The sequence below is a fragment of the Brachyhypopomus gauderio genome, unplaced genomic scaffold (genome assembly GCF_052324685.1).
Source record: "Brachyhypopomus gauderio isolate BG-103 unplaced genomic scaffold, BGAUD_0.2 sc77, whole genome shotgun sequence".
Taxonomy (NCBI): Eukaryota; Metazoa; Chordata; class Actinopteri; order Gymnotiformes; family Hypopomidae; genus Brachyhypopomus; species Brachyhypopomus gauderio.
In genome coordinates, this window is record NW_027506898.1 from 242501 (window position 1) to 268142 (window position 25642).

General features: G+C 42.5%; 1 protein-coding gene and 2 long non-coding RNA genes across 4 annotated transcripts in view; 1 reads left to right on the top strand and 2 right to left on the bottom strand.

The window, feature by feature from the left end:
- Nucleotides 1–5896: 5896 nt before the first annotated feature.
- LOC143491584 (uncharacterized) lies at nt 5897–11331 on the bottom strand. 2 transcript variants are annotated; one of them, XR_013125243.1, is made up of 7 exons: nt 11270–11331; nt 10636–10721; nt 10302–10369; nt 9941–10107; nt 9446–9547; nt 9045–9159; nt 5897–6188 (listed from the first exon to the last, which is right to left on the bottom strand). It is a non-coding gene; the product is annotated as an uncharacterized LOC143491584 (long non-coding RNA). The 2 variants fall into 2 exon arrangements; XR_013125244.1 differs by lacking the exon at nt 11270–11331 and adding an exon at nt 11017–11214.
- Nucleotides 7335–9348, top strand: LOC143491585 (uncharacterized). The gene is made up of 2 exons (XR_013125245.1): nt 7335–7418; nt 8476–9348. It is a non-coding gene; the product is annotated as an uncharacterized LOC143491585 (long non-coding RNA).
- A 3549-nt stretch (nt 11332–14880) lies between the features above and the next one.
- The window catches only part of fhdc1 (FH2 domain containing 1), a 28766-nt gene continuing 18004 nt past the window's right edge, over nt 14881–25642 (bottom strand). Inside the window, exons 4-12 of the mRNA XM_076990748.1 lie at nt 24398–24500; nt 23908–23993; nt 23566–23666; nt 22711–22781; nt 22388–22495; nt 20889–20959; nt 19681–19798; nt 18985–19149; nt 14881–18319 (exon numbers count right to left, since the gene is read on the bottom strand). Of these exons, the coding sequence (XP_076846863.1) occupies nt 16118–18319; nt 18985–19149; nt 19681–19798; nt 20889–20959; nt 22388–22495; nt 22711–22781; nt 23566–23666; nt 23908–23993; nt 24398–24500 (3025 nt within the window). The 3' untranslated portion in view covers nt 14881–16117. The remainder of the gene's footprint in view (nt 18320–18984; nt 19150–19680; nt 19799–20888; nt 20960–22387; nt 22496–22710; nt 22782–23565; nt 23667–23907; nt 23994–24397; nt 24501–25642) is intronic.

Here is a 25642-nt window from a genome sequence, read left to right on the forward strand (position 1 = left end):
CAAATCATATCTGGGGTAAAATATCTATCGGGACTACTGAAAAAAACTTAATCGAAGCTCAATGACACGCAGATTTTCTTTGACTAGTCCGACGTCTATGTTGAAAATGGTGGTCTGAATGAAAGTGTACATGTTACCAAGACACTCATTGAACTCTGTTCCGAAGACAAAATGCGCTTTGAATAGCTCATCAAAGGCCCCAAGTGATGTTGTGGCGCAGCATGGGATGGCAATCTTGTCGATGACGATGAAGAATCTGTGGATATTGGTCCTGGACGTTCCAATCGTGAGGAGCAGGGCTCTCAAGTCTCACGCATTGAGCGCGTGACACACGCATTTGACCGTCTTCACACGCTCACACGCCACACTTCTGATTTCACACGGTGAGAAAAAAAAATCTAGTTTAGTTACCTCCGATCCATATCTATGTCGCCCTCCACTGGCGATCGATCGCGATATACAAACCCCCACCCCGCTCAACAACTCACGTTCGCCACCCCCACCCCACCGCTCAACAACTCACGTTCGCCACCCCAACCCCCCCCCCCCCCCCCCCCCCCCCCGCTCAACAATTAACGTTCGGCACCCCCCATCAACAACTCTCACACTCTGACATGAATCCAAAACTTGAGAGCCCTGGTGAGGAGGTACCGTTGACTAGGTACCGTTGAGGGATTGCACAGAATGTCCACATAACACAATTGGTATTCATGAAGAGATACAAGTATATGTACATCACCTGAGTATCAGCCCCAACATCAATGTAGCAGTGAGCATGCAACATATATTCATCACAATGGCAATCTCTCATAAATAGTAAGTATATTTACGATGAGTGTGTAGCAGTAGGCTTGTTGGCAGGCCAATGCTAAGTTTCAAAAGCAGTAAGAAGGAACGAGGTAAGTATTTACTGTGTGTGTGTGTGTGTGTGCGCGCACACGCGTGTGCGTGCCAGTAGGCTTGTTTCTAACACATCGTCTTCATCCTGCGTTGACCACTTTATATTGTCTAGGACTATTTGACAGAATAATTTTTAGCCATTATCAGGGTTGCCAACTTTTCAAGATCGCTTGGAGTGAGATTTGAACCTGGATGGGGTGGCGAGTGTAAATTGTTGATGGGGCGGTGTGAAATGGACACAAATTAAGTATTATATCGCGATCGATAGTTGGCGCCACAGCGAACTAGTAACTCACTGAATCATAGATATGGATCAGAAATAAATAAACTAGATTTTTTTTTCGGTGTTAGAAATCTGTTCTAGAAACCAAGAAACGCTTGGAAATGGCAGTATATCCTTCCCCCTGAAAATGAAGGTCCACTATCTTCTGTCTGAGGTCCAGACTGATTTCTCTTCTTTTTGGCATGATGATATTGCTTCCTACAACAATTATAGAGCAACCCTAGAGTATCCCTTTTATTCAAGCAGTCAAGTAATACTAACTCTGCTTCTTGGAGTCACTTAAATAAGGTTAAGTGCTACTTGATTGCTCAGGTATGTTTTCAAACCTAATTGATTGGTCAGGTGTGGTTGGAAACCCAGTTAATTGGCTTTGAATACACATAATCATATGGGTGCTAATAATTTTGACCATCTCAGTTTTCACCAATTTGTTTCATAAAGAAATATTTAATATTTATTTTACATTCCAAAGTGGACCAAAACAGGCCTATATCATGGATTAATAATTTACTATATGAAATTTCATGTATATTGCAAAGAATTGCCAGTATTTTAGGGGAATAGTTAAAAGTTCCTAGGGGGCTAATAATTTTGACCTTAACTGTACATGCAACGACGTTACTGTGACGGCGAGGTGAAGGAGGCAGGCACCACGCCGTTGATGGTGAACACACAACGTTTATTGGCACAATGTGAAGCTCCGGGTGGAGCGCAGAGCAGCACGAGGCGGCGGTCTTGCAGCTGGTCTGGGCACCACCGGAGGTCCTCCCCATCGCCTTGTGCTGGCTGCTGCACGAGGCGGCGTTTTGGCCGCTCCTCTGGGCACCACTGGAGCTCCTGTCCTCTGCCGCGATCCGGTGGCGATTCGAGGAGCCCCAGTCGGCGACCTCACTCTCCCCTCCTGATCGCTGGCAAAGCCAGTCTCCCCTCGTGCCTCTCGGGGTGGCGGCTCCACCTCCCCTGATGTCTCCATTTCCTCCTCCTCGGAGAGCTCCTGGTCCACCACCATTGGCTCCTCAGAGTCGGGGTAGCGCGACCAGCTCATCTCGCTCCCACCCGAGGGAGCACAAGGGACCTTCTCTCTGTCTGGGCACCCCTTCTCCGACCTAACGGTCTCCTCGGAGCTGACCGAGAGGCTGTCTTCCCTCTCACCGTGGGGAGCGGTGGGCACCGACCACTCGGACGATGGAGGGCTGACGTCTTCTTTCCCACCATAGCAGATGGTGGGAACGGAGTACTCAGATGACGGGGGGCTGCCGTCTTTCTCTCTCTCGTCATAGCAGACAGTGGGAATGGAGTACTCAGATGACGGGGGGCTGCCGTCTCTCTCTCTCCCCTCGTAGCAGACGGTGGGAGCGGAGAACTCAGACGGCGGAGGGCTAACTTCCTCCTCTCTCCCGTCGTAGCAGACGGTGGGGGCGTAGCACACGGATGGCGTGTAGCCGGCTTCCTCGCCTGACCCCTCCTCTCCCGATTCCTCACTCTCTGTGTCGAGCTCAGGAGGGGCCGCCGCTACCATACCCGCGTACACCACCAGAGGGCCCTCTTCTCACCGCTTGCCGGAGGGGAGGACTCCCTTCTCAATGCGCGGAGTCCCTCTCGCCACGCAGCTTCAAAGAAGGGGTCCTCTCTCAAGTCCTCCTCAGGGTACGCCGGGGGTGGAGAGCGGTGCCTCTCCATCCACACCCGTCTTGCGGCCAGCCGGAAAACTTCCGCCCCTTCCTCGTCTCCGGCTGTCAGAGCCTGATGCAGCATGTACTTGCTGACAGGCTCCTGCAACTCCACCCCTACTGGGACGGGGGTGTCGCGGTGGCGTGCGGGGGAAGAAGAGTGGTGGTGTTTCACCTTCTTCTTCCCCTTCTTACGCGTAGATGTGTAACCCGGCATTTCTTTGGCTCGTCTTTCTGTGACGGCGAGGTGAAGGAGGCAGGCACCACGCCGTTGACGGTAAACACACAACGTTTATTGGCACAATGTGAAGCTCCGGGTGGAGCGCGAGCAGCACGACAGACACGCTCACGCAGACACGAAACTAGACAAAGACGAGCACAAGACACCGCGTTAACGCACATTAAATAGGTGAATTACACAGACCCACGTGACCTCGAGACAAGGCACAGGTGTAACCACGAACACGCTCACAAACAACCCACACCCACGGAAGTACAAACATGGACATAACGACACGCAGACAACATAGCGGCACGCCCACAGGGAAGGGTCCGGAGCTGTTCCGTAACAGTTACGTAATTTAATTACAAAAAAGGTGTAACTGTAATTTGTTACAATGAGAAAATATGTAATTCAGTTACAGTTACTTCTGGAAATATTAAGAATTACAATTTTAGTTACATTTAAAAAATATAAACAAAAACCTTTGCGAAATATTTAATGATATTTTTTATTGCTTTGCGCCCTATATCGCTGTTTCCCGTTTGTTTCTGTGCTGGAGCAGCAAGCGCGCGGTTTAGTTTCAGCTCAAGCAGCAATAATGACAGATGCCTTCAAGCACTGGAAATTTAAGGAGCATTTGTTTTCGCTACGTGTTGTCAATAAATGTGAACCATGTGCCACCATTGGCAACAATTTGTGATTATGCCAAGCCTTTGTGTAAAAGAATTTCATCATTTTCATAATGAAAAACACTTTTGCATTATGAAAACATTTCATGCTAGAGTCCTGTTTTGCACAAAATTAATGTGGAAATAAAAACAGTAAAAGCATGAGTTGTTTCCCCCTTCTGAGATTCCTTATCAGTCTCTGCAAATAATTTTCAACCACATGTTTGCTTGTGGAGTGTTTAGACTAATGAGGAACTCTGCAAATAGAGCATTGACTGGGCATTTCACTTCCCCTCATTTGACCCTCAATCATCAGGCATTCTTGAGTGAATTAACCACATGATTAAACATCGGCTGACTCAAGCAATGCAAGAGACAGGAAAGAGGTAGACAGACCTGCTACATGTAGTCCCATGTGAAATGTGTATAACTCCAAGTGCAACCATGAAAATGTCTTTGATTAATCTACAAGTGACAGGATCAGTGCTCTATAGATATATTTGGTCAGTCAGAGGTCTGTCTCATTTCAGGATCTAGCAGTTATAAAACATCTCACTCCTTAAAAAAATTATTTTCATTTCATTACACAAAGTATAACACCTGTTGAGATTATATGTCTTGCAAAGGTTAAAAAAGGCCAGATTTTGTCTAAGTTAGATTGCACCTATTTATTGTAGTGCCAGTAAGAGATAATAATAATGATTATTATTATTATTATTATTATTATTATTATTATTATTATTATTATTATTATTATTATTATTATCTAAATGTAGATATATCAAGTAGTAGCCACTACCTATCAGCTGTTTTGTACAATTATAGCAGGGTCACAGCTCAAACACGCAATGGTAGGCCTATATTTCACCATTTTTATTTCTGTATTCTCAGCAGTGATGGTTTGGTAAAAGAGGGAGGGATGATCTTCTCCTCTGTTAGTTCACATTTCACTGTCCCAGAATAACACTGTAAACTGTTCATGATAGAGGTAAGAGCAAATTGTATTTGAATAATGCTGTTTCACATTTTGACTTATAAACTATAACACCGATAAGACTTTATAAATGTATTTTCCTATGTGTGATTCTTTTTAGAGTTACTTGTAATAGTGATAGTTTCAGTGTTTGTTCAAAGTTAAATGTTGTTAATGACATTGTGGTACTGAAAGGGAGGAAGTGTGGAGTGATGAGTGTGTATATGATATGACTTTTGGGTGAAAAGGGATTAGTGACTGTGATCCCAAACTCCATTATTTATGCTGGTGGTAAAAGACACCTGAATCTGAAAACACAAGCAACAATTCTCAAAGAGGATCTCTGGTTTCCTGTAGCATGTGTGTATATATAGGTCATAATTAGAAGCCATGCATAATTAAATGTATAATATATACTTACTCTTATTATACTTTTGTTTTAACAATAGCAACTTTATAACTAAGAAAATATAATTGTGATATCCAATTGTGAGCAAACATTGAACCTGAGGATTACTAATTATGACATTAAAACTTAAAATGACATTAACATAATTTTATTTGAAATATGCTGCATTTTTCTACTGTTGTAGAAAACAGAAACAGCCAATTCCAGTCTACTGTTGATCTGTTTTGGTAACATTATCAGCTACATGTTGTTGCACGTACTGGAGCTGAAACATTTTACAGTATTATGACCCCTTCTGACCTTATTTTTGTTTTTCAAGTTTTCTTCAGCCTGTTTGGTGGTTTGTACTGCATCACCTGAAATGAAATGAGCCATATTTGCAATTTTTTTCACCACAATTGAAATTTGTCCTCCGCATTTACCCATCTGTGCAATTGGAACACGCGCGCGCGCACACACACACACGGTTACTAGGGGACCGTGGTGCACACATGCCCAGAGTGGTGGGCAGCCCTAACCCAGCGCCTGGGGAGCAGTTGGGGTTAGGTGCCTTGCTCAGGGGCACCTCAGTCATGGCCTCAGGCCTGGGAATTGAACACACGACCCTCCAATCACAAGACCAGTTCCCTACCACAGGACCATGACTGCCCCACCCTTTCAAAGGATTGTTCTCATTGACGACTAGTACCACCATGGTTTAAATCGTGTTTGCAAACATTTATTTTGTTTGAAACAATCAAAATCTGAGTTTTATCATCACAGGACAAAGAACAACTCATTCAACAACTGAACCTACATCATGGAAAACATCCTGTTCTCAGGTCGTAATTATGGATCTGCAAGTTATCAAGAACGTTGGGCTGGCAAGATAAGATTGTCCATCTTCCTCATCATTGGTGCAAGTGCAGGAGTGGCAGCTTTAATCTGGGTTGGTTGTGTTCTGTGGCGTCATCGTAAGAGCGGAGGCCGAATCTCAGCCCTCATCATTATACTGATCCTTAGTGACCTGTTGGAACTGTTTCTGGATCCATACATAGTGGTAAAACTGCTACAGCATGATATCTGCTGGGACAAAAGCATTACATGCAGGACACTTACTTCTTTATGGTCAGCAGCAAGACACTATGGTCTTCACCTAAATATAGTGGTAGCACTGGAGAGTGTTCTCTCCATAAGACATCCATACTGCTCTGCTCATGTTTTCTTTCCTTCTTGCTTCATTATACTCTCAATCATTGTATTCATTTGTTTCTTCTTATTTGAATTTTTTGGCTTCCCTTATCTTCTTGTGTGCAATCTATCACTATTGTTAGCTTTAACACTCATGACATGTATTTTTACTTGTAGAACTCCACCACACACTGATGAAACCTCTTACAGGACCAGGAAGTCAGATTATACAGTGTTGGGTTTTGTAATGTTCATGGTTGTCGCGTATATGGTATATATTGTCCTGCATTTATTTATGCGTCCTTTCTGGGAATTTCATGTCATAGGTAACTGTCTGATGATCTGTGTTCACTATATTCATCTTAGCAGTAGTGGGAACTAGTGCAGACATCTGTTCATACATGCTGCTGCGGTTTCCTTAATTGAGGCCTGTGTTGCCTGCCACAGACCACTTCTACTCTTGTCACTATAAACACCATTTTGGTTAGAAAAGCTATATCCTATAACGTTAATTAGATTCCTAGAACATGCCGATTTTGACTAGATTACAATAATATGCATGACAGTTGCTTTTAAAGTTGCCACAAACAACTGAATGTGAATAAGTACATATACTATGTCTTCTTTGCTGCTCAGAAATTATCTCCAGATGCATGGGGGTCTCAATCTGGACACATTTAGACTTCTTAATTAAGGAACATCTCACAAATACTTTACACTGACATCTCGGCTTCATGCACTTGAAGAGTGGTTGTTTCTTATTTACTTCATTTGGCTGTTTGGGTCAGGCAGGGGTCTGTCTCATTTCAGCAACTAGCACCTGTAAAATGCTTCACTCTTAAAAAGTATAATAATTTTGCCAGTTAGTTGTAAAGAGCTTTATACACCTTTTCATCTTCTCTAAATGTAGATGTATTAAGTATCAGCTACTACTTGGCAGCTGTTTTATGCACTTATAGCAGGGTCACAGCTTGAATATCCATTACCACAATCATGCTCTTTAGTTTTTTGTCTTCTTTCAGCAGTGATGGTTTGGTAAAAGGGGGAGGGATGGTCTCATCCTCTGTTAGTTTAGCACATTTCACTGTCCCAGAAAAACACTCTAAACTGTTCACCATAGAGGTAAGAGCAAATTGTATGTGATTTATGAACTGTGTGTCATTTCACATTTTGACATAGAAACTATAAATCTGATAATACTTTATATATGTATTTGCTTGTGTGATGGAAAACTTTCTTTTTAGAGTTACCTGTAATAATGATAGTTTCAGTGTTTGTTAAAAGTTAAATGCCACTAATGAGATTGTGGTGCTGAAAGGGAGGAAGTGTGGATTTGACTGTATATGATATATATATATGTATATATATAGAAGTCATGCATAATTAAATGTATAATATATACTTACTCTTATTATACTTTTGTTTTAACATTAGCAACTTTATAACTAAGAAAATATAATTGTGATATCCAATTGTGAGCATACATTGAACCCGAGGATTACTAATTATGACATTAAAACTTAAAATAAAACTCAAAATGACATTAACATAATTTTATATGTGTCACGGTGAGGCGGCCCCCTACCGGCCGCCTCTGTCCACAGCGGCTGTTGTTGTTGTTGTCTGGTGACGTCATGTGCGTCCCTCAGGTGGGCGGAGCCCCGTGATCCGTCTCACCTGAGGGTCCTTTGTTTGCCTATATATGTCTTGTCTTTGTACCAGTTGACCACTGGTCAGTATATCCTTAATTTGGAGCTAATGCACGGGTTTTTGGTTTGCACACTTCTATTAAACCATCCTTTTTCCCTGAGACTTGGCGTGATCGCTTCCTTTTTGTTGCTCACCCCCGCCCGTCACAATATGAAATATGTTGCATTTTTCTACTGTTGTAGAACACAGAAACAGCTGATTCCAATGTCTACTGTTGATCCGTTTTGGTAACATTATCAGCTACATGTTGTTGCACGTACTAGAGCTGAAACATTCTACAGTATTATGACCCCTTCTGACCTTATTTTTGTTTTTCAAGTTTTCTTCAGCATGTTTGGTAGTTTGTACTGCATCACCTCCTTTTCAAAGGATTGTTCTCATTGATGACTAATACCACCATGGTTTAAATCGTGTTTGCAAACATTTTTTTTTGTTTAAAACATTCTAAATCTGAGTTTTATCATCACAGGGCAAAGAACAACTCATTCAACAACTGAACAACACCATGGCATACGTCCTGTTCTCAGATAATTATTACGGATCTGCGAGTTATCAAGAACGTTGGACTGGCAAGAAAAGGTTGTCCATCTTCCTCATCATTGGTGCATATGCAGGTGTGGCAGCTCTAATGTGTGTTCTGTGGCATCATCGTAAGAGCGGAGGCCGAATCTCAGTCCTCATTTTTACACTGATACTTAGTGACCTGTTGGAACTGTTTCTGGATCCATACATACTGGTCAAACTGCTACAGGATGAAAACTGCTGGAACACAAGCATGACATGCAGGACACTTCTTTCTTTATGGTCAGCAGTGAGAAACTATGGTCTTCACCTAAATGTAGTGGTAGTGCTGGAGACTGTTCTCTCCATAAGACATCCATACTGCTCTGCTCATGTTTTCTTTCCTTCTTGCTTCATTATACTCTCAATCATTATATTCATTTGTATCTTCTTATGTGAATTTTATGGCTTACCTTATCTTCTTGTGTTGAATCTATCACTTTTGTTAGCTCTGACACTTATGACATGTATATTCACCTGTAGAACTCCACCACACACTGATGAAACCTCTTACAGGACCAGGAAGCCAGTATCCAGATGATCCAAAAACACACAGCTCAGTAATCTGAGGTGATCAGATGGAGTTCCCTCACTGTGCACAGCAGAATCTTTTAGACTCTTGATAGGTACACTGTCTTTCTGTTTTGGCATATTCACCTTAAATGTGATCTGAGAGTATTTTAAACCCACCAGAGCAATTTTTTTCTTTATTTTACTATGTATTTGTTTCTTTTTTTCAAAGATCCTTAAAATATGTGTAATAAATGACCAACACAGTGTTTTTTCAGTCTTTTCATACAGTCATATTACTCAAAGAGTGAGGGATGGACAACCACTTCTGACAAAATCAGGAACTAAGCAAGTTTTCACATAATTACCACATTCGCATTGGCCATCACACTTTTTGTGACATTTGTAAGGGCAGGGGATTTTGGAAGCGAAATCCTCCACGGAGTTTTGACGGCAGTGGACCCAAGTGCCTAGGCCGTATAAAAGAAACAAACTCACACAACAAAATAAGCGGGGGAGAAAACCAAAACATTCATGGAAAAATATACAACACGAAAAACAGGGGAGAACAGATATACTTGTGGAAAATATTAAAAGCGGAAAACGGGATAACTGAACGGGAAGGAAACAAACAGAAAACGCCAGAATAAGCTGGCTCTCTCAAAAAAAGGGGATGAGAACAAAAGGAAAAATTACCCAAACCAAATAATAACCCCGATAGAGAAAAATAAAGCAGAGGTAAACTTGAGGAGCCAGTAAGAATGGCGCAGGAGTGAAACACTCGAATATACAGAAAATCAGAAGAACTCCCAACAGAGACAGGGTGGCGAGACACCAAACGTAGCGCAAAACCGAGGACTAACCGGGTAAAGGTTGGCAGCAATGAAGAAAGACAACTCAGCAGTTACACACTACATATGTCTTCCATAAGAAACAAGGAAGACAGGTGCAGGTCATCACTACTGTTTGCGCTGCGGTCAGGCTCGTGGGCTCCTCTCAGGTGATGGAAGGACCAGCTTTGGAGCCAGCCCTGACAACATTATCAGCTACATCAGTATCAGTTGCAAAAGAAGAACCTAAATCAATTATTAAGTTTATGATATAAGTTATGATATTATATATATTTCGACAACATCTAATTTGTTAAAACCACAATGTTAACACTATGCCCTTTGTTGCTATGTAATATTACTATTCAAGAAGTCTTCAAATGTGCAGATATACCGTGTAATCCTTTGGCTTGGCTTCCTCACTGCATCTTTATATCGTTGAAGTGTTAAAGGTGTCTGTTCCTGGAATGTATTTTATTTCAGTACCAACAGGACATAGTATAATGTATGGGCCATCTTCCATGTCCCAAATAAAACGTTTTGTAGTGGCTTCAAATCCTGGTCTGGAAGAACAGGTTGGCTAAACAGGTACCGACTTCCCTCTTACAATTTTAATGATGCCATCTGATCATTGCACAATTCCCACACCGTTCTGATGTAAAATGGGTAGAAATGTAACAAAATGGTGTCCAACAGTCTTGCCAATAATTACACATAAACATGTGTACCTTAACTGTTTTTGGCTGTGGACGTTGAGTCAGATCTTTCTTCTGTTTTAAAGGTCATATATCAACAGCTTGATCTTCTGAGTTTACTGTTTACCAAAACAAACAAAAACATTCCAATTCAGTTTAAGTTGAATTAAAATGTAAATATAACCTCAACCTAAAGTATTTTAGCTTCTGATTCACACTAAAGCAGTAAACAAATGACCAATCTGCCAACATTTGTGATTTACCTGCACTGGTGCTAGACTGACACACATCTTTATTCTTTATTTAATATTTATTTCCAGCACCTTTTAAGAACTGGATGTTCCTGCCACATGCACTACAAAATGTATGGAAGTCTTCCAGTTAGCATTCACAAAAAGGACAATACATACTCACCTGTAAAAGTGAATAAAGTGGCATTTAATCTGATATTAACATTAACATTTCACACTTTTCCTCATCCAACTACCACGCTTGGCTATTGAGCTGGCTGAGCTACTGTAAACTTAAAACAACGTTTGTGGTTTTGTAACTTAAAAAAGTGTAACGGCTTATACCCATTTGTTAATGAGAAAATCACTCTTATGTCTAAACCATCACTCTTAATTTTAAGTAAGAGACAGCAAGAAGGCAAACAAAATTATCTTACCCTGGTAGTAATTCTGTAGGCATTCACTCAGTCTTCGTAAGTTTAGCAGATGTAAAGTGTCGACATCTAGTGGCCAGGAGCACTTCAGGTGTGAGAGAAGTTTGTAAGAAATAAATCTCATGTTAACGTTGAAAATTAGATTATGCGGGACAATACAAGGTAGTACTTAATACTGGAAATTTCAGAAGGAGGATTATGCATGAAGAGGGAATTTACTGTGCTTGTTTTTAGGGAACAATAAAGAATATTTACATGTGATATAAATATAAGGTGTTGCACATGAAGCTTGTTGTGTACACTTTGGGCACTGGGAGAACACAAGTTTATACTGTCCTAAAAGATACTCTTGACAAGAAATGCACAATGTTTCAACAACTAAAAGGCAGTATCAGACAATTTTGTAGTTTTAAATATGCAACATCTAGACTGTGCTGTGTATAAATCTTTAAGAAGGGTTCTCTAATTTACCTAAGGATTGTTCAATTCAGGCAGGACACGACGAGATAAGTCTGGGACAACACAAGAAAAACTGACAGGATAATACATAGAAACGTGTTTGCAAGGCAACGTCATTCGTACTTTCAGTTTCATGCTGCCATCTTCTGGTCAGACATGATATTTCATATTTCATAATTAGAAACTCGGAAATAGATCACGAAATAGCATTTTGTTGTTGTTTCACAGCTAGATAGATGATAGACAGGCTCATTCTAATTATTCAAATAAATCTTAGATTCATGATAATAAATAATATAATAATAAAATAAGATAATATTTCTTGTATTTCTGTTTGTGATCACAAAGCAAGTGAGTAAGTGAGTGAATGAGTAAGAGAGTATTTGAGTGAGAGAGTAATTCAGTTAGTAACTGAGTGAGTGAGTGCATGAGTAATTAAGTGATTAACTGAGTGTGTGTGAGTGTGTGAGTAATTGAATGAGTAACTGAGTGAGAGTGAGTGAGTATCTATCTGTTACATACTTTGTATTACTAAAAATGGCTAAAGAAACAATGTATATCCATCCAATATAACTGATACAAGACTCCAGGGAGATGCTAGAGAACACAAGTTTATACTTTATATTTGAGTAAAAGCTCACGTATTGCACAAATTAAAACAAGGAATACATAGGATTTGAAAACCGTTAGTATTTTAACTCAGTCCTACAGACTCACCGTTTATCGCCATAATCAACAGCAGTATTTAGAGCTGAATTAATAAAACAACATAATAAATACTGTGTTTTGGAATGGAGTTGCCATGGCACCTTTACAATCTGACTTCCATAAAAGTTTGAAAAGGCTGGCAGCAAGGCCACCCACTGTCTCGCACTGTCACTAAACAAGTCAGCTTGGAGCTTTTTGAATGTCCTTTAAAAGGTGGAAGGTCCCCTTTCTTTATTAAGCTGAGCTAAGACTAGTGTAGAAGCACTTCAAATTTCAAAAGGCTGGAAGGGAAAGTCTGGCCCTAGATCAACACTAAATGTCTTAACTGTATATCCTTGGGTATATAGAAAGGCGCTATATAAATTGAACATTCATTCATATATCCAGCAAGATGAGAATGTTTTTTGTTCTACCCCGTTTGTTGTCTAGTTGCAACAATTTATTGTTCATCTTTCTTCTTCTGTCCTCACTGCATTTGGACGTCACTGCCCACACACAAACACATATGGGCAGACAGACGTGCAGACAGACATGCTGTGTTTATGTGGTGTGCCATAGAGCATCAGAGAAGCTGGAGACTAACCACCTGCTACTAATTGCAATGTGACGGAAGTGAACTTTAAAAACATTTCTACTGAACATTCAGGCCTGGTGGGGCCAGGCCCGTTGACAGTCTTGCTGGGGCCCGGGACAAGAAAGTTTCATGTGCCCCCCCCCCCCCCCTTCCCCCCCGCGCACGTCATTTGAATTTTCTCTGTAGCAGACAATCCTTGAGTTATGGCATATAGTATATAATATAGCCACACATCAAAGCTGTTTCTGACAGCTGACTCTGGTTCGCGCGAAAATGACGTAATCGCAGTCGCACCGCCGTGCGCGAGGGCCTCACGCGCTGTTGATTCGCGAGATCGCGCGCCTCTCGAATTTTGTAACTTCGCGCGCGCCGCGCCTCAGCGCAATGAACAAAGTCATATTTGCAGGGTTCATACACCTTTATAAGGTGGAATTCAAGCACTTGTACGTCACTTTCAAGGTCCATTTCAATATTTTCCAGCACGTTAAACTTAATTAAGTTAAATATTTATACATATAATCGAAATGATTGGAAATAATTCGCTTTTTATCACAGTATTTAATGGATGTTTATTTTCAAAACGCCCTCAAATCTTAACGTCTTCACGAGAACTGTTCAGTCAGACAGCTATATGTTGTGAAACGATGTAGTTACAATTTCAAACATTTTCAAGTACTTTAGCCTAAATTCCAGCACTTTTCAAACGTGGAACACAATGCAACATTAAAATTCGTTAGGTAAATATTTTTCCTTTCTTTTCTGCACTCCAGATTTCTGTATTTACTTAAACTATCCACCACTGTTTCCCGCTGTTGGGCGGGTACCAGCCGGTTACGGTCGGTGCTGGATCAAACCATTTTCCAGTGGGAGGCGGGGGTGTATGCACTTAATGGAAAATATGCAGATAGGTTAAAAAAAAACATATATATTTTAGCCATTGAGCTTATTTTGAGTACAGAATTATTTTATATTAATGAAAGATTTCAAGATTATTTAAAAATTATAGACTTTAAATAAAAAATAAATTGCTGGGCTCTTTGATGGGCCCCCCTGGCCCTGGGGCCCGGGACAACAGACCCGGTTGTCCCCCCCTGTCGACGGGGCTGGGTGGGGCACACCACTGCCTACATTTGAGTATTCCCTGCATGTTCGATTTTTCACAACCTAACAACTGCTTTATCAAGGACTGCCTCTCAATGTCTTTTCTATTAACAAGAAATAATGAAGTGAATTTTGTTAAAATTACATTTGTAGAGAATTGTCAGTCTGTTATGTGTGATGCTTTCAACACTTACAATATCTATGATTTTATGGAGGGCAGCATATTTAGAAAATGCAGTTCTTGGAAAAGGTATTTTTCTCAAATAACTGACTATGACTTTATTATTTTGTAAATATACCGGTACACATATCTGCACATTAAACCTGAACAATCAATCAAGCCGTAGACTCTATAATTTTAATTCATTAGCTTATATTGATTGTAATTACACAATTGAGGGGGGAGGCAGATATAACATTCAAAACAGAAAAATCAAGTAAGAACAATTTAAAAGAAAAAAATAACCACAATGACATAGTGTCACACCAAAATGGCCCCAAAATAACTCAGGACAGGGTTATTTGGATCCAAAAACTTCAGTAGTCTATTTTAGCATGGCAAGCTAACTCCAGCTGGAAAACAATTCCATTGTGTCATTCTTTTCCATGTTGCCATGGACGTGTTCTAAAGCATGTCAACCGATCATAGGACCACAACATACAGACATAAACACAGGGGACATTCTGATGAAGAATATCAAAAGGCATTGAAAGTTGCAACTGAGCTACAACTGCAAAGCGGGGGGGGGGGGGGGGGGGGGGGGGGGGGGGGGGGGGGGAGCGAATCATTTGCTTCATATGTGAGTCACAAAAACATGAGTCAGAGGTGGCAAAATGTGATGCCAGAGGCAGAAATTACAAAGGATGCTAGGCCAGCCATAATGAAAAAACTTGAACTTCAACTTTACTATTAAATCCAAAAATGTTTTCATTCACTAAATTTCGCTTTGAAAGAAGTTTTATTTTTGTTTCCTAACTGGAGTCACTGCTGGCCTTCTGTTGTTGACTTGACTCCTAAATGGTGTAGACTTTTTTCCAATTGAAAAATGTTTATCCTTCTATTGTTCCTTTTTTGTATTGTCAGTAACATCTAAAGCTTAAGAATAAGGGTCCAGTTATATAATTTTATAACCCTTAATAATGCTATTCTGAATACATACTACAATAATTTTTGCACTGTGAAATATGTTACTGGTGTATTAGTTCAAAGAATAATTGAGTGTGTGAACTGTTTCTCCAGCAACAGTTTGTCCATCTTGATTGTATGGCTTTGCAAATAAGACAGCAATATATTTAGAGAGTGACACAAAACAGTGTTAACAGCAGCAAAACAGTCTTGTACAGCAGCTCAGACCCTGAATAAAAAGGCAAGTTCAAACTATATTGTCAAAACAATTCAGCAGCTATTAAACATGTTCAACATTTCTGAGGATACAGCTGAAATGACATTTAAGTACTTCATCTTGGTTGCATCGGCACCACCTGTGTGCACATGACATTCTTAGGCATTTATATTTTGTGATAAACATTTGTTAATTTGTCATCATGCACAGAAAACATCGAAGATGACATTTTGATGAATCTGTGAGTTACTATACAGTATTCTTGTGTGTTGTACATGTTTATAAAAACTAGTGGTACTGTATTTAGTTCAGTACACCAGAGGAATATAGTACAACAAATGACAGACAGAAATGACAAACTATGTATCAACATTTTAAAACCATCAAATACTTCATGCAAGGTTGAAGTGTGTGAAGATGGTGCATAATCTGATGATTAGTGTTGTGTCAAAAAAGGCAATCAAAAACATCCTTATATGGATGAAGTGCTACTACTAAAATGTGTTGTCAAATGTTGACAGCAGCTAGAATAATTTTGAAACACTAGCTGAATATGAAGAACTTCAGCTACATGATAAAGGCTTCAGATACATTCCTACAGAGAACAAAACTGAAATGTTGGTGTAGAGGATTGCAGTCTTGTGCCACATGGTCTCATTTTGTCTTCTATTTCCAAATTGGTTTGTGGATCCTGCCAGAGATGGAGTCTCTTATCAGAATGGATTTCTCAGAGAAACTGCTACCCTTACGAGACTGTTCCTGCCCAGGCTGTGGTGGGGGTGTGTCGCTTCGCTGAGTGTTTCGACTGGGTACCCGGACACTTTGAACTCTCCTTAAAGACCCAACTGGCTTGTCCTCACTTCGGGCTGAGTGCCCACTACATATGGAGTCTGCCTTACTAGTAGAGGCTACCTTGTGGGAACCTGTTCTGGATAAAGTGGAACTTTTTGATGGAGTTCCTGGAGTAGGCTGTGTAGGCATGTCCTTTTTGGTTCGAGAAGAAGAGGCAAAAGTGTTACGAGCAAAGCTTGGCAGGGGCGAGGGAACTCTGACACCATGTGTTGGCGTTTGAGGGGCGCTGCCCTCCGATGATGTCTGAGCATGAGCCTGTGCTTGGGCCAACGCTCTCATGGTAGAGCGGCACATCTTCTCTTCTGGTGGAGGTTTGGGGATGTTACGGATGGGTTTGGCATTTGGCTTCTTGAAGGAAGGCTTGTGTAGAGTAGAGTCTCTTACCCATCGGGCACCTACTCCCCTTGAGGCTGTTCCTCTTTGTTCCTTGGCCTCGTCTGGAGGCAGGCTTGAATGACGAGCAGGTCTACCTTGTCTTTCACCCCGTCTTGCTGGTGCACTCTGGTCACGCAGTGGACGTCTTGGTTCTGCATTCTCAATCCTGAATGATTTTTCAACCCTCCTCACAATACTGCCAGACCGACTCAACTTGGTGATGGGCACCACTTTGCGCAAGTTCTGCGTTTCAGTTGCTGTGAGAGTTCTTGTAGGCCGTCCAGTTCTGGTGGCTGCAGATTTAGAGGGTGCCTTGATTTTCAAGTGAGATGGTGTGGGGCTGCAGGTCTGCACTGCCTTTTCACCCACATTCCCACCTTCTGCAGTGTCACAACTATCAGTATCTGCCTCATCTGTGGTAATTGAAGGAGTGACTGATGCTGGCCACTCTTCAGTTGCCCTCACTCTGAGTGGTTCATCGGCAGATGTGGACACAGATGGATCATTTGTGGACAATGACTCAAAGTTAGAAGAAAGGGAACTAGGATCTCTTAAGAGACCTCGGAAGTTGCTGTCCTGTGGTTTCAAGTCAAGTCGAGACCCTTCTTTAAAGATGGGGGAACTCTCCAGCTCTGAGCAGTCTAACATGACTGAGCAGTCAGTTTCAGTGCAGTCCAGAACATAAGGGACGGATTTCTTATTGGACAATGAAGGGTCAAGAGGCAACGGAGTATCACATGTGGTTGAGGAGACAGTGCTGGTGTCCTCTTCCTCCTCTTTCTGAGGAGAAGCTATTTTGCTATCCCATGCTGCTCCTGGTTGTGGTGCCTCCTCAGAACTCTTGCTGGATGGAGGTGTATCCAGAACAAGAGTTTTAGGAAGTTTTCTTTCCCCTTCTAAGTTCATGACAAAAATATCTCCCCGGTTGTCTAGTTGTGTGTAACTGCTATTGTTGTTTGATAGCTCAAAGGGGTGAAGTCCAGACACCAATTTGTGTCTTTCCACACTAACATTCATTTGTCCAACATTTTGTCCTTGAGACTTCTGACGCACAGTCCTAGCGAGACTTGGTCGATTAGAAATTACACCTTCAGATAAAGATGTGAAATTATTATTGCGGGCGTCCCTCTCCATGGTGTTACCCGACATCGAGTATCTAGCCAGAGGGCTAATCGGTTCAGTGTCCGCCTTTGGAGAAGTTGCCAAGTTATCATGACATTGCTCGGTTGGAGCTTCCAGCTCTCTGTTGTCATCTTGCGAGGCCAGCCAGGCCATAGTCCTTCTCTGTTGATGGCGACCCGAGCGTGGAAGGCTGCTGAATTTAGTGCTGTCAGCTGTGGGAGACCCAGAGAACAGCTCCAGGTAGCCGCGTTGGTTGCGATCGGTCGTGCCATGGCGGTAACGGCGGGCGCTCGCAGAGCGTCCGATTGGACTGTGGGGACTGTGAGGTCGTGGCTGCAGCAGGAAGTCCAGGAGGCCCTCTTTGGTGAGGATTTCCACATCATTCTCACTACTGCTGCGTCCAAACCCACCACTGCTGCTTTGCCCCCCATTGGCAGCAGCCCAGGCAAACCGTCTTTCTTCCAGCTCACGCAAGCGCCTCTGTCTAGCAGCCTCTTTCAACTCTCTCTCCAGATTATCCTGATAGAAGAAAGACAGAGACAAGATAGAGAAAAATGAGTGCATTTTTCTAAGACCATCATTTAGATTAAAGCATGCCGACAGAACCTTTGTTCAGAGAATGGCACTGTATCTCATAGCATCTGGCGGTTAGGGAACTGGTCTTGTGACCGGAGGGTCGTGGGTTCGATTCCCAGACAGGTCATGACTGAGGTGCCCTTGAGCAAGGCACCTAACCCCAACTGCTCCCCGGGCGCCGGGCTAGGGCTGCCCACCGCTCTGGGCACGTGTGATCCACAGCCCCCTAGTAATCACTAGTGTGTGTGTGTGTTCTGACTGCACAGATGGGTTAAAAGCGGAGGACAAATTTCGATTGGGGTGTAAAAATCACAATTGACAAAATATGGCACTTTCATTTCACATCTTTTTTATTCAAAAAGCCTACTGAAGATAGGAGAAGCCTTTTTCCAGTCAATGAATATAAAAGCATAAATTGTTTATGATCATGCTTTACAAATTTTTAAAGGACCAGATTTTTTCAGTAACATCATCCTGATGGACCATTCTTTTGTAAGGCTATATATTAAATCATAGATCTGTGCTGAAAATTATTTTTCATTAAATTCAGTATTAATTACAAACAAACTCATCGGATAGACCATAACAATTTCAGTGGAAGTTTTTACCTTCACAGCTTTCTTGAACTTGAGACAGAAGTCTTGAAAAATCCTGAAGCACTCGTCAAGTTTGAAGGTGTCTTTGTCTTCACAGAAGAAATCAATGAGGGCATTGCCCTCCTTGCGCAGGTCCAGCCTGCGTCGTTTCAGGTCCTGCAGTGTCTGTGATGAACCCTGATGAATATATGGAGAGGGTTCCAGTCAAGTAACTGCAGTGAACCGCAGGTAAGATATCAGAAATTGTAGCAAAGTACACAATGTTTCCAGAGAAACAGGATGATTTGGACAGGGGTCCTTCATCGGCTGTGCAAGCAAAGTGCATCCTGATTAGTGCATATAGATCATGTCATGTTGAATTTATCCTGTGGACAAGAATACCCCATGAAAACAGCATATACAATTCACGAGTATGTCATTGTCACTGTGTAAAGTTTTGAGACTCAGAATACAAATACATTTCCAGAAAGCTTTCCTATTAGCTAAAAGTGAAGAGTACGAAAATTAATTATTTATATTGAGCTATTTGTTATTATTAATCATTGAAAAATTCTAACAGTACGTTAAGATTCAAAGGATAAAAGAACATTGATATGCAGATAGTGGTGCTATCTGGAGTGGTCAATTCACTGTTGGGAGTCTGAACTGCATTACCCGTAGTTGCCCGTAGATGTATGTTGTCATAATAGACTACGTTATGAATCTCACCTGCAGAAATGGACCTAGCTGCACGAGCAGCTCAGAGTCATTCTGGATCTTCTCCTCCAGAGATCGTGTTCGCACATAAAGTGAGGAGAATTCTGCCTCAATGCTGTCCACTGAGACCCTGCGTGAAACGAGGAGAGGAACAGGAGCACGTTTAAGTGGGAGCGAAGGAGAGTGAAAAAAGGATCAGTGCAAGAGTGATAACAGTATGCTGCCTTTTGGGTCTACAAAAGCACCCTTCAAGAAAAACACTTAAGTAATCAAACACAAGAGGGAGTTTGTTATGGTGAATAATTTGCAGAGGTATCCAGGTTCAGAAAGTAAAAGTCCTCACCAGGATTTTGCTTAGGCTTCCTGGATTGTGTTGATTCCACTAATTTTTACCTGGATTGCACTAATTAGAAAATCTAGCAAGCTTGAGCAAAATCCTGGTGAGGACTTTTACTTTCTGAACCTGGAATTGACACCTCTGATAATTTGGCAGCTGTGATCACAGACCCAATCCAAAGGCAAGTGCTGTAGATCATCACACAAGCATGCGGTTTATATAGCACTACTAAATGGTGTTACTTTGAAACGAAAGTAAAAATAACTAAAAATAAGCAAAGACGATAGAAAAATTACAAAAAACTATATTAAGATACCGGTACTAATTTGTATGTGATAATTTGTACAGTTTAATTCATTGTGCAGTTAGTAAAGGCATTTGCTCTGTATGTGTTAACATCAAACAGCCCAACTCACTCATGTTTAATGTGTTTAATTGTTCTGCTGTCACAGCAGTTGACCTAAAAATTCTCAAATGGCAAATGCGAAATTTTATGCGTGCCTGCAGACACACTCTCCTTTAGTTTGACCAAACAGCCTGTAGGTCAAATCTTATCTTATGAAGTTAATCCGCTGTATTAATTTCCCATTTTGTAGGTAAACAAAGAAACTATGGGTTGGGTCCATAAAGCTAGACATTACTTAGCAACACATCAGTGGGATGACAGAGTGGCAGTATGAAAAACCTGTGCTGTTATCACAAATATCAGCATGGTTTGAACACTGCTCAACCAGACTGTGAGGCTGGTAATAACTGATGAATAATGCATAATTATGTATGGTATTCATAATATACGGCACTGAAAAGGCAGTATTACATTGCATGTGCAGAACCTGTGATGAAAGTATCTGATCTTTGCAATGCATTTAGGTAATGTTGTTACCTGGCTGCACTCTGCACATGAGTTAGCTTCTCCGGGAACTTAAGAAGATTCTCATCCTTCTTCTGTGCTTCCTATTTGAAAAGAAGTAAATGTAAGATTAAACAACAAAATAAACATATACTTTGAGTCACTTATATCTATATAATCAAAGATCTGTAGTCTGTAAATAATAGAACTAAAAAGGATATTGAAAAGTTAAGTACATACTTTTAATATAAGAAATACATGCATTTGACAGTTCATGATTTTCCATCCCACTCTTTCTGTCTGTGTAATCTGACAGAATTGAGAACTAAGCAAGAACTATGTAGTTGTTTTGTGAACATCATCTCATCGTCTCTGTGCCAGAACCAGTTGGAGTACCACAAGACTAGAGGCTAAACTGCGCTTAGAATCAAAAAGCCATTCCCACCAGCACTGTCCCCACCCACTCACACCAGCACTGTTCATACCAGCACTGGCCCGCCCACCCACACCAGCACTGGCCCTGCCTGCCCACTCCACCAGCACTGTACCCCCCACCCACACCAGCACTGTCCCCGCCCACCCACACCAGCACTGTCCCCGCCCACCCACACCAGCACTGTCCCCGCCCTCCCACACCAGCACTGTCCCCGCCCTCCCACACCAGCACTGTCCTCGCCCTCCCACACCAGCACTGTTCATACTAGCACTGTCCCGCCCACCCACACCAGCACTGTCCTCACCCACCCACACCAGCACTGTCCCCGCCCTCCCACACCAGCACTGTCCTCGCCCTCCCACACCAGCACTGTCCCCGCCCTCCCACACCAGCACTGTCCTCGCCCTCCCACACCAGCACTGTCCCCGCCCTCCCACACCAGCACTGTCCTCGCCCTCCCACACCAGCACTGTCCCCGCCCACCCACACCAGCACTGTCCCCGCCCTCCCACACCAGCACTGTCCCCGCCCTCCCACACCAGCACTGTCCTCGCCCTCCCACACCAGCACTGTTCATACTAGCACTGTCCCGCCCACCCACACCAGCACTGTCCTCACCCACCCACACCAGCACTGTCCCCGCCCTCCCACACCAGCACTGTCCTCGCCCTCCCACACCAGCACTGTCCCCGCCCTCCCACACCAGCACTGTCCTCGCCCTCCCACACCAGCACTGTCCCCGCCCTCCCACACCAGCACTGTCCCCGCCCTCCCACACCAGCACTGTCCCCGCCCACCCACACCAGCACTGTCCCTGCCCACCCACACCAGCACTGTCCTCGCCCTCCCACACCAGCACTGTCCCCGCCCTCCCACACCAGCACTGTTCATACTAGCACTGTCCCGCCCACCCACACCAGCACTTTCCTCACCCACCCACACCAGCACTGTACCTGCCCACCCACACCAGCACTGTCCCCACCCACCCACACCAGCACTGTCCCCACCCTCCCACACCAGCACTGTCCCCACCCACCCATCCACCCACCCACATTCATTCCCTTCCACTCACCAGCACTCCTCCCCACCCACTCACCAGAGCCACGAAGTGGAGCAGGTTCATGCCTGGCTTGTTGGCCTTGGTGTCAGCCACTGAGAGCAGGGAGGACAGCTTAAATCCAACAGCATTGCCTGCGTAGCCCCCCTGTGGGAAATAACACATCCATCAGTGTTGGGAGGAGAGCAACAACAAGAGAGAGAGAGAGAGAGAGAGAGAGAGAGAGAGAGAGAGAGAGAGAGAGATAAGATGGTAAAAGTGGGACAGAAAGAGAGAAGAAAGAGACATGGGGGAGGGAAATGTGAGGAGCCAATGAATGAAGAGAAATAAAGAGGAGAATGAGAGAGCAAAGATGTACTTACTGCATTCATGATGTTTCCAGCTTGGAGCACCAAATGGAGGATGGCGTGGAGTTCCTCACATGTCATTAGCTCTGTTAATGGATTGATAGAAATTCAATCATAAAAAAGAAGTTGTTCTATTACATAACCCTATGGTGTGAGACTTTTATACTGCTAATAGTAGTTTGATTGCAAGCCTCAACACATGACGCCACTTTCTTTCAGAGATGTGAATAACATTTTCTTTTCATACTGTATAGAGTCACAGTCCTGATAACATCCCGATAAGATCAGAAAACCAAGCTTTGCCAAAATAAACTTCCCACTCCTTAGCTACCTATTACAGTGCTAAAGAAATGCTTTGGTTATGTGAAAAGATTATATACAGCATTAATTTCTGAGGCAGTATAGCCCCATGAGAAGTGGGGAATCAGCAAAACCTTTCTGCACAACTCATAACTGTGCCCTGCGGAACAATTGACCCTGCTATTTATTGGTCGACTTGTTAAGCTTCACAACAGCTGATAATAAAGGAATAAAAGACTGTATCAAAGCGTGTCTGTGTGTGTGAGCAGTCTTTCTGCAGTCGTATAAAATATATACAATGTGTTTTGCTAGCTTGGTATATTGCATTCAAATTAAACTATAGTTACAGTTGGATTTAAATGAAGAATGTTGCATATGGTCTCGAACTGACATACTGTTCATCTGACCCTTTTAACTACTTATTCATCATTTCACTAATCCCTCTCACATCTTGGCCTGTAATTGCCTCAGAGATGGTGGTAAGGCGTGGTGCTTTGCTGTGTATCCCCTTATGTTTTGAGACTCAGGTCACCTGCGTGTGATGACAGCACATATTTCTCCTGTACTTACCTTCTGTGGCAAGGCGCACAATGTTTATTTCTCGACCCATTGCCAAACATGATGGCGCAAACTCTTCCTGCAGGACCATGGCTTCAATCCGCACATCAAAGCTGTCAGGGAAACCCGCACACATTAAACCTTTAAAGGGGTAATTCAGCCCCTATGCTCATTCATTCCCCCATTAGCTATGTTTGAACCAAACCCTTTTATAGTCTTATGAAGTGAAGATTGAAGATCAGATCTTCCTCAGCACAATTCTATAAAGGCGTATTGAATATAGAAAAATGTAATGGCCTGAGCAGGTTTTGAACTGTGGCATATGTAGCTGAGGTACTGAAGAGCATCTCTTACCATGGCACCTGGATCAGTAGGAACATGAATGAATCTACTAGGGTCAGCTTTGCAGGGTCTCCTTTAAATTCCCTTAGTTTCTTGATCTATACATTCAAAGGAAAATATTTTAATAAACACAACAAATCACAACCTAAACCCCAACAAACATTCATGCCATAACACTGAATTTGCTCTAACATCTTTTAGGGGAAGATGGCAAACTTAAGAACTAGTGCTGAATTTTGCATTGGAGTTCTCATCCAGCATGTACAATACTATCAAATGACCACAGGGGCCCTTGGAAATGCTGTCTACTGGGTCACTGTGTTTGGAGGGTGTCTCACCTCCTCTGTCTACTGGGTCACTGTTTGGAGGGTGTCTCACCTCCTCTGAATACTGGGATTCAGTGTTTGGAGGGTGTGTCACCTCCTCGGCCTACTGGGTCAGTGTTTGGAAGGTGTCTCACCTCCTCTGTCTACTGGGAGTCAATGGTTGGATGGTGTCTCACCTCCTCTGCCTCTGGTAGCAGTTTCTGCAGCTCTTTAAGTGGCTCCGCGCCATACTGCTTACTGTTGCCAATTCGTATATCTTCCACTATGGTGTGATTCGACCTGTGGGACACAAAGTCCGGTTTGGTAAGTAGCTGACAAGCTATTTTACAGGAGGCAATATACAATAGATGGTCAACCCTGAGATGGAAGGCAATGACAGAAGCGTTAACGTGCTACTGGCAAATGCACTTGAATGGTAATCTATGGTGTGTAATCAGGCTGTAACCTGATTCTTTGCCATAACAAAAGCTAGCATTATGTAAATGGGTTATATTAAAATAAAAAATCTAACAATAATACTTACTTATTTTAAATAATTGAACTTAACTCTTTTTATCTCCTTTATACATACTTTTGTTACAGGTGGTACAAGATAAAATGTATCATAACATGCCAGATGGGTTTGAGTGACATAATGGCACTTGAATTAATCAATATTGTCACGTTGAGGACCCCGGCCCCTCCCTTTTGGGCGTGTGTTTACGTAGTCCACGTGCATCGTCTGCGTCTGTGGATTCTCGTGGTTGTGGTTATGTCGTGTGATAATCTGTCTCACCTGTGGCTTGTCTCGTAATCACATGGGGCTAATGTGGTTTGTCTATTTAATGTGCGCTCGCGCAGTGTCCTGTGCTCGTCGTTGTCTAAAGTCTACACGTTGCTGTGTCTGTGTATTGTTCTCCGTGCGCTATTGCGCAATCTTTGTTAAAATTAAAAGTGACGTTTGCTGCTATCAAGGGATTCTGTGTCTCGTCCTTCATGCCGCACCCATCGTCACAAATATGTAAATATTATGCAAAGACACGCTAACATTCTTAATATACACTGTTTGCAATTATCTTGAAAAGTATAAGTATTGGCTTTCAGTTAATTCTCAGTTAGCAAGAAACAATATGCCTTTTCACTAACTCTGACATGTAATAATTCTGTAATATAACTTAGCAACACAAGATGGATTATAGAGGTCACTCTGATTACAATTCAGTACACTGTCCCCCACAAAGTGACAATGTTGGAATTAAACCTTTTTTGATTACTCATGGGGTGCAGACACACACACACACACACACACACACACACATACACACACACACACACACACACACACACACACACACACACACACACACACACCTATAGCAATGACAGTAGACTAATGTACTCCATCAGCTTACTCACACATACATTCTCAAAAGCCATGTGAT